Source organism: Fusarium graminearum, chromosome 2 (assembly GCF_000240135.3).
Source record: "Fusarium graminearum PH-1 chromosome 2, whole genome shotgun sequence".
Lineage (NCBI taxonomy): Eukaryota > Fungi > Ascomycota > Sordariomycetes > Hypocreales > Nectriaceae > Fusarium > Fusarium graminearum.
This window is the reverse complement of record NC_026475.1, coordinates 2,404,057-2,417,595: the sequence shown is the minus strand read 5'-3', so window position 1 is coordinate 2,417,595 and position 13,539 is coordinate 2,404,057. Positions and strand designations below refer to the sequence as shown.

Genomic DNA, 13,539 nt, shown 5'->3' with positions numbered 1-13,539 from the left:
TCATTTCACATCAATTCGTCTTTTAGTATAGGGTGAGTTACCCAAAAATAGCATCTCTTTTCATCGCCAAGCTGAACAGAATAAAGTTAAGATGACCTAGGCTAGGGTAATCGTTCTAGGAAAAGTGCGGTTACTTCAGCCCGGAAGCTCGTAAACTGATGCGACTCTCGTCTCGACTTTGGCTGGATGCGTCCATTTGAGCAAGATTCAACCAATTGCGGATACGGATGAACCGGAAATGCTGCATAACGTAATCACAAGCTTGACCGTGTTGGTCAAGCTTCTTCATTCCAACTCCAACAGACAACATCTCTCTTTCTTTTCCTCTCTTCAATTATGTTATGGATATCTTCAAGAGACACGGAGATCACGGCCACGAAGAAAAGAAACACGGTCATGGACACCAGACAGAGGATGGAGCGAGACAGCACTTCCTCGCTTGCCTTTACTGGTACGTCCTTGCGACGCTGCTGATAATAGCTTCTGTCTCACACTTTGTCTCACTCTTTGTTGCTAAACAAAGGTAAGTAACAATAATCACATGCTAATCACAACTAACACCAACAGGCTGAAGAGAAGGGATTTGGGGGCCAGTTCAGATACAGCAATCTCTACAATTGAGAAATTCATCGATACACCAAAGAACCTCACATCAAGACTAGTTGGACACCCCGCCTGGTCTGCGACTCTCCCGGTGCGCAAGACAATTGTTGTTGTGGCATATGCTGCTTTCATCGCGCTTCTCATCACCTACAAGTCCATCAAACGTGACGGCACTTTTCACGAGCGTATCGCCTTTCGCGCAGCATGGATCACAGCAACACAGACGTCCCTACCCTTTCTCCTCGCAGTGCGCGTCAATCCAATTGGTCTTTTACTGGGAACTTCATACGAGAGGATCAACTGGTTCCACCGATGGGCATCAAGAGTCTTTTTCGCCAGCGCCACCATCCACGGAGGCTTTTTTACATACGAGTGGCTCGCAGCCAGCTTCTTCTGGACCGAGATTAAAACCGTCAAGATGGTTCTCCCCGGTATCGCAGCATGGTTCATACTCGCCTGGACCGTCATCTCAACAATCCCATTCTTCCGTCGCATAAAATACGAGCTCTTTGTCGTGCAACACATCATTTCTGTCGTGCTACTCCTAGTGTTCCTGGTCCTTCACGTTCCAGACCACCACCTTTTCAGCATCTGGTGCGCCGTGGGCGTCTTCGCGTACGACGTGGTGACACGCTCGGCAAACCCCATCTGGCGGAACTTACGGCTACGTGTCTCGGCGAATCCTTCTGTGCGATACGCCCACGACGCCCAGGTCGAAGCCGTAGACTCAGAGTTGACCGTTATGACGGTTCGAAATGTTGGGTTCAAGTGGATACCTGGACAGCATGTTTTGATCTGGTCGCCGACTTTTAGATGGGAGACGCCACATCCGTTTACGATTACGAATATTCCTGATTCGCAGACGAAAACGCAAGACCTTCAATTGACGATCAAGACAAAGACGGGTTTAACCAGAGATTTGAACGATTGGGCGAGAAGAACTGGGTTGAGAGGGGATACTGGAGGTCTACGCGTAATGGTAACGGGGCCATTCGGAGCGGTGCCGAATTGGAAGCAGTATGAGAATTTAGTTCTCGTCGCTGCGTCGACCGGAGGATCATTTACGACGCCAATTCTCGAGGATCTACTCTCATCTCAATCCCCTGGCTGCATCCGCACCATCAGCGCTTTGTACATTGTGCGGCACACAGCACACGCCAAAGTATACCTCCAACGGATAACTCGCCTACTATCGCGCGCCAAAGAGATGGGTATATCGACAAAGATCCAAGTCGCAGTCACAAGAGGTCCCAACACTGTATCCGAAGGCGTTCTCCAAGATGAAAGTCGCGAAAGGTTAATCGACCCAGAAACAGCAAGGGGACCTAGTGTTGAACTAGAGCGCTTCTCGATCGATTCTGCGCGATCGTCGGAGAGTGCAAAGGAAGACCAGCTGTTGAAGGAAGAGGTGGATATGGACCTGGATGGGGCGTATGCCTCGGCTATTGAACACACCGATGGACGGCCTGAGATTGCGACTTTCATAAGGACTGCTGTTGGAGATGTGCCAGGGAACGTTGCTGTTGCTGTTTGTGGAGGGGAAGCTATTGAAAGGGCTGTCAAGATGAGCGTTGCGACATTGAGAAGAAGGAGTGGGATGGACGCTGGTGATGTATATTTGCATGTTGAAAGGTCTGATATATAATAATGTTAATAGTAAATTGAAGAACACAAACAGTCAACGGTAGTCTGAGCTGGCTGTGATTGGGCTATTCCGTCTCATTCTGATAGAGTCGAGTTCGTGGCACTCCAAAGCCAGGTCATCATCATCGTGCCAACCTTTCCGTTGGGCGTGCTGGCAGAAACTGGAATGATCAACGTCTTTCGTCGAACAGGCCACCTGAAACACCAATTCTTCCTTTGAACTGCAGACGTTTAACAAGAAACAGCTGGACAGAGGAGAGAACACTCGTTGTTCACCACTTACAAAGACAGTGTTCAATCTTGTAAAGACACTCTCAAAGGACAACGTCCTGTTACCAACAATGAACAACGCCTTTGACACCGAAAACTCCTGTTTTGTATGTATAGAAGAACACTGTCTTTAACGACCATACTCCAGCCCTGGTTACAAAATGCGATATATATCCTCTCGACATCCATTTACATTCTAGACTAATCTATACAGCTTCAGTTCAAAGTTTACAATTTTCATCAAGCTTACACAACTACATCACATCGCCCAACATGTGCCACCTCACGATTTACCACTTCACCCGCTGCGACACGCAACGTCGTGTTATCATCAACCCCACCATAGGAGCAACAGCCTACCACCCCTTCGAACTCCCACCTCCCTGCCACCACAGCACCAACGAACCCCTTCCTGCCCCCGAGGACCCCAACGCAGCTGCTCCGTGTCCGGTACACGGCCCTTGCTGTCATCCAGGCCAAGTCTTCGTCTGCGAACAAAAAGACGACCCCAAAGCCAGATGCATGGGATGGCAGGCCAACCATCGCATCCTGGAGCCCGAAATGCTGGAATTATTCGACTCGAATCTGCTTCCTATTACTTACGAGCACTGGAGAACTATGAGCGACAACTCGGATGAGTTTGCGTACGAGGAGGATATCCGACGGGAGTTCTTCGATGCTGGTGCCAAGATGTGGGATCTTTGGAATTGGGGACAGGAGATTATTGATATCATTTCTCACAGCCAGAGTCATCCTTTTGGTGCCAAGATTGAAAGAGAAGATGTCTTGGATCATGGCGAGTGTTATTGGAATTGGATGATTGCGCGAAAGGAATTGCTGCAGTTGACGGAAGCGTGGGAGGATCTCGCCAGCATGGGATGCATGGAAGTATGTCCTTCGAAACTCCTTGCTGTGCATCCGTGGATGAAGTACGCTTTTCACGGGTGGAATGAGCGACAACCTGTCGATTTCCCTCAATTTCGCGGTATTCCCTTTCGGTCTGTGAAGAACTTGGAGCGTCAAAGGGATATTCTTCGATGGCACCCTTACTACGCTCGTCGGGATATGCCTTCAACACCCAACTTGGTTGAGCGTCTCTGGAAGTCTCCCACTATTCCTCAAACCCACAACCCTGAGCTTCCCCATGAACTTGGCAACGAGAACATGGGCTGGCCTGCTGAATGGAAGGGTATCTACGATGTCGCGGCACGTCGCGATTCACTACCCCTTCGAAAATACGCAGAGCCTAGTAACCTCTACTCAATGCAAGGAAGTGTCGCTTCTGCGCCAATCCAACCTGAGCCCCAGCCTGAGAAGCAATACGGACCCCAATATACGTCCGAATCTGAGCCGAATTATGACGACGGATATGAATCCCCATCCACGCACTCTTCCGGACCAAGAACACCTCCCTGGGCGATTCCCTATGGCCAAGAACCGAAGAAGATTAAATGGGGCCCCGTCAATTGGGATCAAGCAGCTACATTCGTCCAATCACCACCTGTGAGTCCTGAAACTGTCCCTTCCAGACCGATTCCCTCTATGGTGCGCGTGTATAATGAGGAGAGCTTGAGTAAGCTCAAGCATTTCGTTCCACGTGAGGGCATGCTTGACCTTATTCCTCTTTCTGATTCTGAATCAGATAGTGAGGAGGTGAGAAGGTTGAAGAGACGGCGGAGTGAGGATGATGGGAAGACGGGAATGAAGCCGGTCAAGAAGTACCGCACTGCCTAGTATTTTTCCATGAATTAAAGAGTTTGGAGCGAAATGAAGGATGTTTAGAGGAGTTTTGTCGGAAAAGACATGATGCATTTACAGGAGTTTGGGGAAAAGTTGACCAAGGCTGGTCCTTGGCAGATTTGGTATAGGAGATTTACAAGGAACAAACAAAAGATGAACTGGAACTCAAGAAATATTATCGCAATGCAAGTGATTACAATTGTGAATACTAAAACTATTACAATGTCATGCCATCACTTACTTTGGCGAAACCCCATAACCAGCCCACTCTCATCCCTCTCAACACCATTCCCAACCACAACCCCATTAGACCGTCTCTCCAACCCCAAAAGACTCTTCCCAACAACATTATAATCACCGAAGAACTCATGCGCACGCACATCAGAACCAGACGTCAATCCATGACCCAGCGTAACACCCCACATGTCTCCAACCCGAATAGCATGCGCAGCAACACTCGCATCGCGTTCAAGAAGAATAGAGTAAATACATCCCGTATACATGACAACAGCAGTAGCTTCGTTGGCGGGAAAATCCCAGCGCTTGCTGTCTGAAGAAATAGGATGCCACGGCGTTACGAGGACGTCGCCGACACGGCAGAGAACTTCTTGCTCGACGGGTGTTTTGAGGACAAGGGCTACGCGGCGTGAACCGCGTGGTGTGCGGACTTTCATTCCGCGACGGAGCTTGCGCATTTGGACGATGCGGCCGGATGCGAGGGTTACTTCTGTGGAGGCTGCAAAGCAGACGCCTGAGCTGTTGCGGTAGGCGCTCATGCTCGACGGGACTGAGCTGGCGGAGAAGAATCCGTTTGATCGATGAGTGATCGAAGGTTCAGGTACAGGCAGATTGTCAAAGATCTGATCCAAAGAGTCGCGGCAGGAAATAAACAGGGGACTTTCGGTACTGTACTGAAGAGGTCCAGGATCCTTGAACGAGTTGCATACCTGGCGAGTATGCGCGTTGCACAAAGAGGGAAGAAAATGTAATCCCCATCTGTTAAAGTCACGATTTTTCTGGATGGCTAGGTAGATTTGACCTTTGGGTTCCTCCATTGAGAGTTCCTGCATGAGCGACTTGTTCTTGTCATCGGTAAAGTCCTTTGCGGGAAGAGTCTCAATCAGAGTCTTGAAATCGGGATGCCTTTGTTTTATAAGTCGCGTGACTAAGCGATCACCACTAGGCTGAATCTCGAATATGGTTGAGAGGAAGTTGCAGATGATGGATCTGGACTCATGGTAGGCGATTTCAGAGGGGGGGATGTCGCTGTGCTCTAGGACGCTGCGTTGAGCAGTGGCCATGGGGATGAAGTCAGCATCCTTGGACATCATGGCTTCAAGGACCTTGCGACTCTTGATGCAGTTCCCAGGCTTGACGTATGTCAAGTAAGCTCCTACAACAGAACGAGTAGGATCCTGTTCATTGAGAAACTCCAGCTCCTTGGTATTATTGACGCGAAGGAAGATGTCGCGTGACTGGCCAAATTGCAAGTTTCCAAGCATTAAGGTCAACTCGGCGACACTATCCTCAGAATCATCGGCAAACTCGACAGGCTTTTGTTCCACGGATGGGCCAGTGGTCTCTAATAGTTCCAGGGGCTTGGAGTAGGATAGTTTGAGTACAGCGCGTGTTGCAAAGGTGCTTTGTAGGTTTGCGACAGCGTGGACAAAGACGGTTCCAATCATACCTGCGTCAGGAATAAAGGCGTAGTTACCGTTTCCAATCTCGGCGATGGATTTGAGAAGATCTGATTTGAGACTGTAGCCGAAGCCGAAGGTGTGGATGGATGCCGGAAGAGGACCCATGTTGCGAATCTTGGGGACGAAGCCAACGGCTGGGTTCCTGGTGGATGTGAGTATGAGATATCTCGGGGATGGGGGAGACTTACATGTGATTGGGCATACCATCTGTGAGGATCATAATAGCGGGAACATTGGGAGACGACTCGTCTGTGTTGAACTGCTTGATAGCTTCAAGCATACCCTGCCAAAGATTAGTAGCATCACGAGGCTCCATGCTCTTAACATTCTTGATAGCTCGAGTCTTGTTATCTTGGTTCATAGGCAACAAAGGCTGTAAAACCTTGGCCTTTGATGCAAAAGTAACGATACTAAGACGATCGTTCTCATTCATGCTCTCAATGATGGTTCGCGCAGCATGTTTGGTGAGATCAAGAACAGATAATCCAGCACTCTCTTGATCCTCTCCTGGCACGGGCGCAGGTTGGCCCATACTGCCCGAGACATCGATAACTAGGACGATATCGCAAGGGACATGTGGGATGTTGACGGAGGGCTCCTTGGGAGTCTCTATTTTAATGAGGAGGCCGTTTCTGCTAGGGACGGGCTCGAGACGAATAGTTGCATCTTTGTCTGAGATGATGGCAATGGGTTCTTGGGCATCTTCAGACTTGATGGGTTCTTCTTTGGTACTTTTTGAACCACTGACGAGACTGCGAAAAAGGGGTACTGTCTGGGGTGTGTTAGTCGGGATGTGGATGTAAGAGGTGACGGTACTTGCCACCATGATGGGCTATTAATTCCGTGTCAAACGGATGTAAGTGTCAGTAAGTAAGTAATAGTCAAAGAATACAACTAAGATGATATCCCATCAAAAAGAGCGAAAGACCAGCTTTAAATTATGTATTGACATGAGTAGATGCCAAGTCCTACCTATTGGGGTGATCCATACGGTTGTCTGACAGTCAGACCGCATTTAGTGAATAACAAACCCATGTCACGATGGATGGCTTAGTCTAGTATCTTTAGTCTAGTCATACCGGGCTGTGCGCCACGAATGGCAATCTCGCATGGTGTAAGCAGTCGTAATGCCCCATTTTGGGTTCAAGGCATCTGTTAAGGCTGATTCTGGTGTGGGTGCTCGCATCTAGACGGGGATCTATCTAATCTGCCCAAGACTCTGCCTTTTCTGCCTTGGAGCGGGGGAAACATTAGTTCCGGTTGTTTGGTAACGCCTATGGTACCTGATTCGTGTTTGTTTCATATGTCTTTGTCTTGTCGGGAGTTGAAGTTGGTGGGCAAGGCAGACTGACGGATGCGGGAATAGCACAGACTGAGGTTATACCCGAGACAATCGGAGTATCATCTCCTGATGGTAGAATTGAGAAAATGAGCATTTTAGTTTCACGAATAAAATGTATTAGGCCTTGTCATTGCCTACTTGGGCTGACTGAATGGACTGGTTGCAATTGTCTGGTGCACAGAGTGATGTTGTAGGCCTGAGATGCAAGGTGACAGAAATGGCGATGGTCTTTCTGTGTGTTGCCATGTCCTCCTTGCAACAACAACCAACTCCAGCATGACCATGTGTGCGATCATGCAGCTACTTTTGTGTACATCAAGTAATTATTTGTCCTCCACCGAAGCCTCATCCAGCCAGATATTACAGGACAAGCAATGGTCCGTTTATACCTTTGGCTGCCTGTCGCTCAATCCATCCGCTGAGAAGCCAATACTTTATTGTCCAACATGCCAAGCTCAATCATTTAAATTACCCAACCACAAAAGGCTGACTGTTTAACTGTTTTGACTTGTGTACGTCGCATGATAAACTATTGGTTCTTAATCGGATCGATTGGAGCGACAAGCAGTTGCAGCGCTATAAATGGTTCATTGCTGTCGGCATTATTTTGTCTTGTGTCACTATCAATCTGCCCGTCATCTGTCCCCTGCTTTTAGGCCCACTGATGACGTCGGACTTCCGAACCCTCAACACCAACTTTCTCGGCTCCGGCGCTTTGCATTACCAACACAACTTCTTCACTTTTCAACAGTCGCTCTCTTTACCTTTTTACACTCAAAGTCCCCTCTAAAAACTATCCCTACGCTCCGCGCAAGCGATTGGCCTCACATAATGGCATTATCTCTATCAACAAGATTACTACCGAGGCTACGACCAATCCTCCCCTCCACACGAACCATCGTCAGCGCGGCGCCAAGACCACCACCAGAACAATGGCCACAGCGCCATCCCCTAGGGTCATACTACGAAACCATCCTCCTCAGCCCCTCAACCCAACCCGCCGACAAACCAGAAGTGCCGCCCAAGTCGGCAGACTCAAGCGTCCAAGATAAATTCCCCACGAAACAAGCCACACAAACACCAGAGGAAAAAGCGCGCTTGGTCTTTGGATCGCGCGTGCTAGGCCAAGCAGAAAAAGACGAAAGATTAGCCGCCCGAAAGGCAAAAGCGACTTATATTGCCGGCGTTCTCGTGCCGCCGAAACCCACCGAGCCGGATAACTGCTGTATGAGCGGGTGCGTCAATTGCGTGTACGACCAGTACCGCGACGAACTAGAAGAGTGGCAGCTGAAAAACGCCCAAGCGCAGGCTGCGCTGCGAAAGGTGGAAGGCTCGGTCGATTCTGATGGCGGAGGCTCAGAGGCTAATTGGGCTGCTGCGCCTTCGGTTGGACAAGCTAAGATCGCAAAGGATTTCTGGGATGATGAGCTTTATGCTAATTTGCCAGTGGGGATAAGAGAGTTTATGAAGACGGAGAAACAACTAAAGAAGAGGCATGAGAGCGAAGGCTCTAAGGAGAGTTGAGCAAAACAGGGCTGGTCGGATAAAAACAAGGGAAAGGGGACATCGTTGGGTGGTGAGTTGCATGCATGATAGAAGTTTATATATACCCCGTGCATTTCTTTGGGGGCGACTGAATGGTTAGATGATAGACATTACATAAATACACATGAAAGAGTTGGATATGTCTTGAACGCAAATATGAGTGGCTACTCTGTAAGTTATTGCTACTGGTTTGATGAGTGTTTACATACAACTTGATGGCAACTCCCAGCCTCGTCTAGATGCAAGAGGAGTCAATTCCATGCGCTAAGACGACGACGGTGAGGGGTAACCAACTTTGGAGGTTATCGTCCTTATGTTCTCTCTTGCCACCATCATAACAAGCTGCAAGTGTACTTGGCATGTTTACACAAGAGGCCACATCCCACACGGGCTCTCTGTGGACTCACTTCCAATAGTAATGTTGAGCTTCAGCCATGAGCCTGCCAACATCGGTGTCAACATCACTGTTAACGATAAACAACAGAGCTGTGTCGCTATTGTCAAGTTGACGTGGCAAGCTCTCAACGACAGCTGCCTGTCAGTTAGCCACAAGCTTAGGATCAAGACACATGGCGCATCATTCCAGGACTTTCCATGCTCAACGAGACAAATGCATACACTTGATCTTTCTTACTGCGAAACTTGCTATTGGTTCACACGTTTATCGGGCAATTGTTGCGTGGGTTTCTCAAGGGCTACGTACAAGTTTCGTTGCTTTGCCTATCATGAACCGAGTAGACAACAGCCAACATATTCGCAAGTTTAATAAAAGGATCCAGTCTCTAACAATGAAAGATATTCCGCGGAGTATAAAGAGAGCTTATGACCCAGCTGTTTGACTCTTACTTTTAACATTACAACAAACTTGACCCTTCCCCGAAATGTTCAGCGCAAAAAACATAACTTTACTATCACGACACTCCACCACACCTTGATAAGCTCTACCAATTTCTTGAACAGGCTCTACCGATATCCTGAATACACTTCACAGACATCAAGTGGCATCACACAGATGAGTGAAGATACTGTAAGTTCCTGAAACGTAAAATAAAACTTTAGCAACTAATACTTAACAGCATAATGCACTTCCAGTGCTCCCACTCAATGACCAGGCATACGAGTACATATTCGCGGACCTGCATCAGTTCAAGAGGTCAAAAACGACGTATCGTCAGATCACCAATGCTATAAGCATGAAGTGGCCTAGAGCGACGAGGGAAGTTCGCATAGGAAGCAGTAGAAAAAGGCCGGAATGTCCAGTGGTACCAACAGTGATGAACGGTATCCCCATGAAGGAATCGGGACAAACCGTCGGCTTTCCAGTGTCAAAAGTCCACCCTCTTCTTCCAGACCACCTCCGCGCTCTCATCAACACCTTTTGCGACCCAAGCGTCAGAGACTGTCTGCTCAACGACCCGAACCTGGGAAATGCGAAGCTCTTTTTGAGGATGGGCGAAGAATCTCCCCGGAATGAACACTTGAACACAAAGTTGTCACGAGCCGTCTACTTCGATCAAATTGTCAACGCAGCATGCCGCGATTTGGAGAAGAGAGTCAAGCAAATGGGTGTAGCCCTTGCCATCATCCACAGTACCGGATATGACGCAGCCGGTGTTGAGATTCAGATTGCCTTCAATCCCAAAAAGCGGAAAGTGAGCTTGTCGGTGGGAGGCTTTACTCACTGCAAGAAACCCTGCAGCCTCAGCCCAAATCTCGAGTACGAGTTGGCATTGGCCATTGCTCACAATCCCACGTGGCCGCGACCGCCAGGCGCTGGCGGGTTTGTAGATTACGACAGTCCACTGGCCCTTGGGGCCAGGGTTGTATGGGAAACCTTCAGAGGCGCCTACATGAGTGCATTTTCCGAGTTGGGAAATACGGTAGGGCATTCCAGGTTTGTCCCAGCTGTAGTAATGGAGCACGCATGTGCCATGAGCAACCCAGAGTATGCATGGATAACAGGGGAGCCGGAGGCATGTTATGCCTAACGTTGTGCCGACCACCAAATGCATGGCTAGAAGGCCTGAGTCCGCTAAATTAACCTCAAAGCTCTGGCTTTGCTAAGGTTTATTCGGCGTTGACGCTTGAAAGGGGGAGAGCTACAATATATGTATGCCAGAGAGGGAAATATGGGTGCATTGTGAGAACATCTAACCCATGACAAGCTGTTGTCGCTTCGAGTGCTTGGAATACTGCGCTTATATAGGTTTCGGCACTACAGGCATGGTCAATACAGTGTAGCGGGCGGTTTTCAAGAAGAAACAAAATGGATTGGTCATTCGAGCTCACAGCCCGGGAATTCTCATTCGTCATGTGTTTATATGATATCTCGCGTTAAATCTATGCGCCATTTTCCCAACTCCGAATTCTTATAAAACATTTAGTTGCTCTTGGTCTGCAGGCTAGCGTTTCGGTCATGCTCGTCGATATCGATGGCCTCCCAGGGGTAGTTGATCCAGACATCTCCGACGGTCTCGGCAGCGGAGTAACGGGTGGCGAGCATCTCGTCGGGGAGCTTTCCCTTCTTGGGCTTGTCCTTGTTCTACAAAAAGGTTAGCAATTACTTGTAGCTTCGTTGCTGTGTTACATACGTGGAGGACAAAGATGCTGAACTCAGTCTTGGGGGCGGTACCACCCATCTTCTGGCGGGCAGTCTCAACGTCCTTCTCGAGCTCCCTGACGGCGTACTCAAGAGTTGTTCGGGTGTCGTCGACCTCGTCAACAATCAGGATTCGCTTTCCGACGAGGTTCTGCATCTCGCCGAGAGCAGTGAGGTCCAGCCACTGTGTTCGGGTGACCTTGGTACCGGGGGCCTCGACTTCATCGTTGCCGAGAGACTCGTAGAGGGAGAGACCGATGGCCTGGATGGGAATGTTGGGAGCGCCGCCCTTCTTGAGGAAAGATCGGAGGATTCGAGCAGGGACGTAACCACCACCGCCGATGGCGATCAGAAGTTGAGGCTGGAAGTCGAGGAGAAGCTTCTCAGCAGACTTCTGGCACATCTTGTGCACCTGGAGGCATGTTAGCGGCAGCTTCCAGTGTACTCGGTATCATGACGGAACAGAAGAGGTGGCGATTGCGCAAAAAAGAGTGTCGAACAGCAAATGAGACATGATGCCTCAGATCTGGTAGCATTGTCGCATCGAGTCGGACACTTTTTTTTATGATGCGCATCACGTCCCTCATCATCAAGGCGGGGTGGCGGGGTAGTGGCAGTCAATCTTTAAACTTACATCGTTGTAGGTGACGTAGAGCTTCTCGACCATTTTGACGGTATTGACGAATTTGGAGTTTTTGAAGATATATCGAGCGTCGCGAAAGACGAGACAAGGGAAGAAATACGAGTATATAAAGAGACGAAAATGGTGCGACGGGGACAAATGAAGAGGAGTATTAATGCCCAAGAGAAAAAAAAAGAGAGGGAAGAAAAAAATAAAATAGGGCCGAGGCAACCGCGGGGACGAACGAGATGGATCTTCAGGCAATTTTTTTTCCCTTTTTCCCTGGCAGGTAAGACAAACTAGCAGGCTAGGCAGGTGATGGCGGGTGGGATCCACAGTAGGGGACATCGAGGGTCCACTAAGATATCGGAAGTCGCCGATAACGAAATTAATTCAACTTCATGGCTGCCACAGCAAGAAAACACTCAACATATTACAGAAGAGCCTAAGATTATTCTTCTCATCTTAGGCTCTCCCAATATCCAGAGCGTATTTCATTATAGTGTCCAATCTTGTGGGAACGTAACTGTCTCATTACATGATGTGCAAGTTCATCAACTCAAAAGTTAACAATCCCATGATTCGACGTGATCACTATGCACCAAATATCATGGAGGAAACTGAAGAGAGCAAGCATGACAAGTAAAGGATAAAGAGAAGATAAAATGAGACTCTGAGTCGATCAAGGATGAAGCTTCAAAGAATAGAGGAGTATCAATAGAACGCTGAGGAACAACGGGAAAGACACCGAAGGAGGTTGGTTTATCTAGAGATTATAGTAACGCACAGTCATTCCTAAATTTAGATATTTCCATGTACGGACGACATAATGGTCGATCACAGATTTTAATCTGAACCCTGGCATTCATGACAACCATTGCAATATAAACACTCCATATCGTTCTCATAGTAGTCATACTGACACAGTAAGTTTAAACAGGCTCTCATGTTCCTGCGTAAATATGCCGATTTCCATCGTATGCCAGCTAAATATATGGAGTAGTATTTGACCGTTGATCGAGATCCCCCTAACTTTTTCTTTGTAAGACCTCAAAACTTACTGTACTTTTATGCAGTGTTTTTCCATATCTTTACTTATAATGTTTCCTTATATAGTCACGGAAGAAAGAGGAAAAGAGAACCTTCAATTCCGACTACTCCTGTATGAATGGTGAACCAGCTGAAAGATAAAATTCCATTTTCCCCTCAAGAACCACAGGGCCAGACTTAATTGTTGCCATAGCCTACTGCCCTCTTCCAATATTCCAAAGCAGACTGTAGTAAACGTACTGATGACTGCCAACTGCGTTCATCTTCCGGTAGCATCTTTGACTTCACGGTAACCACATGCTTCAGCAACTCAATTGCCTCCCTGGCCTGTCCATCTTTGAGGTATGCTTTCGCAAGTTCATGCTCTGATCTTAGTCGAGATTTGTTCTTCTCATCCCAGTGTCCCCTTGACTACCCTTATATG

The 13,539-nt window shown here is 48.3% G+C and overlaps 6 protein-coding genes across 6 annotated transcripts; 4 read left to right on the top strand and 2 right to left on the bottom strand.

Annotated features, from left to right (window-relative positions):
* Positions 1-336: 336 nt before the first annotated feature.
* Positions 337-2,248, top strand: FGSG_13404 (uncharacterized protein; the record flags this gene model as incomplete). The annotated part of the gene is made up of 3 exons (XM_011322225.1): positions 337-451; positions 481-523; positions 568-2,248. 3 exons carry the CDS (start codon positions 337-339, stop codon positions 2,246-2,248), a joined length of 1,839 nt encoding a protein of 612 aa, XP_011320527.1.
* Positions 2,249-3,135: 887 nt separating this feature from the next.
* Positions 3,136-4,174, top strand: FGSG_13403 (uncharacterized protein; the record flags this gene model as incomplete). The annotated part of the gene is made up of 2 exons (XM_011322224.1): positions 3,136-4,090; positions 4,164-4,174. The coding sequence occupies 2 exons, from the start codon at positions 3,136-3,138 to the stop codon at positions 4,172-4,174; spliced, it is 966 nt and encodes a 321-aa protein (XP_011320526.1).
* A 155-nt stretch (positions 4,175-4,329) lies between these two features.
* Positions 4,330-6,783, bottom strand: FGSG_08272 (uncharacterized protein; the record flags this gene model as incomplete). The annotated part of the gene is made up of 3 exons (XM_011322223.1): positions 4,330-4,415; positions 4,499-6,099; positions 6,146-6,783. The coding sequence occupies 3 exons, from the start codon at positions 6,781-6,783 to the stop codon at positions 4,330-4,332; spliced, it is 2,325 nt and encodes a 774-aa protein (XP_011320525.1).
* A 1,311-nt stretch (positions 6,784-8,094) lies between these two features.
* Positions 8,095-8,963, top strand: FGSG_08273 (uncharacterized protein). The gene has a single exon (XM_011322222.1). The coding sequence runs from the start codon at positions 8,131-8,133 to the stop codon at positions 8,821-8,823; it is 693 nt and encodes a 230-aa protein (XP_011320524.1). The 5' UTR covers positions 8,095-8,130; the 3' UTR covers positions 8,824-8,963.
* A 1,155-nt stretch (positions 8,964-10,118) lies between these two features.
* Positions 10,119-10,832, top strand: FGSG_08274 (uncharacterized protein; the record flags this gene model as incomplete). The annotated part of the gene is made up of 1 exon (XM_011322221.1): positions 10,119-10,832. The coding sequence occupies one exon, from the start codon at positions 10,119-10,121 to the stop codon at positions 10,830-10,832; it is 714 nt and encodes a 237-aa protein (XP_011320523.1).
* Positions 10,833-11,111: 279 nt separating this feature from the next.
* On the bottom strand, positions 11,112-12,235 carry FGSG_08275 (hypoxanthine guanine phosphoribosyltransferase). Its single transcript, XM_011322220.1, has 3 exons — positions 12,078-12,235; positions 11,436-11,855; positions 11,112-11,386 (listed from the first exon to the last, which is right to left on the bottom strand). The coding sequence occupies exons 1-3, from the start codon at positions 12,108-12,110 to the stop codon at positions 11,225-11,227; spliced, it is 615 nt and encodes a 204-aa protein (XP_011320522.1). The 5' UTR covers positions 12,111-12,235; the 3' UTR covers positions 11,112-11,224.
* Between the last annotated feature and the right edge of the window lie 1,304 nt (positions 12,236-13,539).

Coding starts and splice junctions, on each gene's coding strand:
- FGSG_08273 (XM_011322222.1), top strand. CDS start 8,131: ATGGCATTATCTCTATCAACAAGATTACTACCGAGGCTACGACCAATC.
- FGSG_08275 (XM_011322220.1), bottom strand. CDS start 12,110: ATGGTCGAGAAGCTCTACGTCACCTACAACGAT. Junction 11,856..12,077: donor TCTACGTCACCTACAACGAT/GTAAGTTTAAAG, acceptor ACATGCCTCCAG/GTGCACAAGATGTGCCAGAA. Junction 11,387..11,435: donor TCAGCATCTTTGTCCTCCAC/GTATGTAACACA, acceptor ACCTTTTTGTAG/AACAAGGACAAGCCCAAGAA.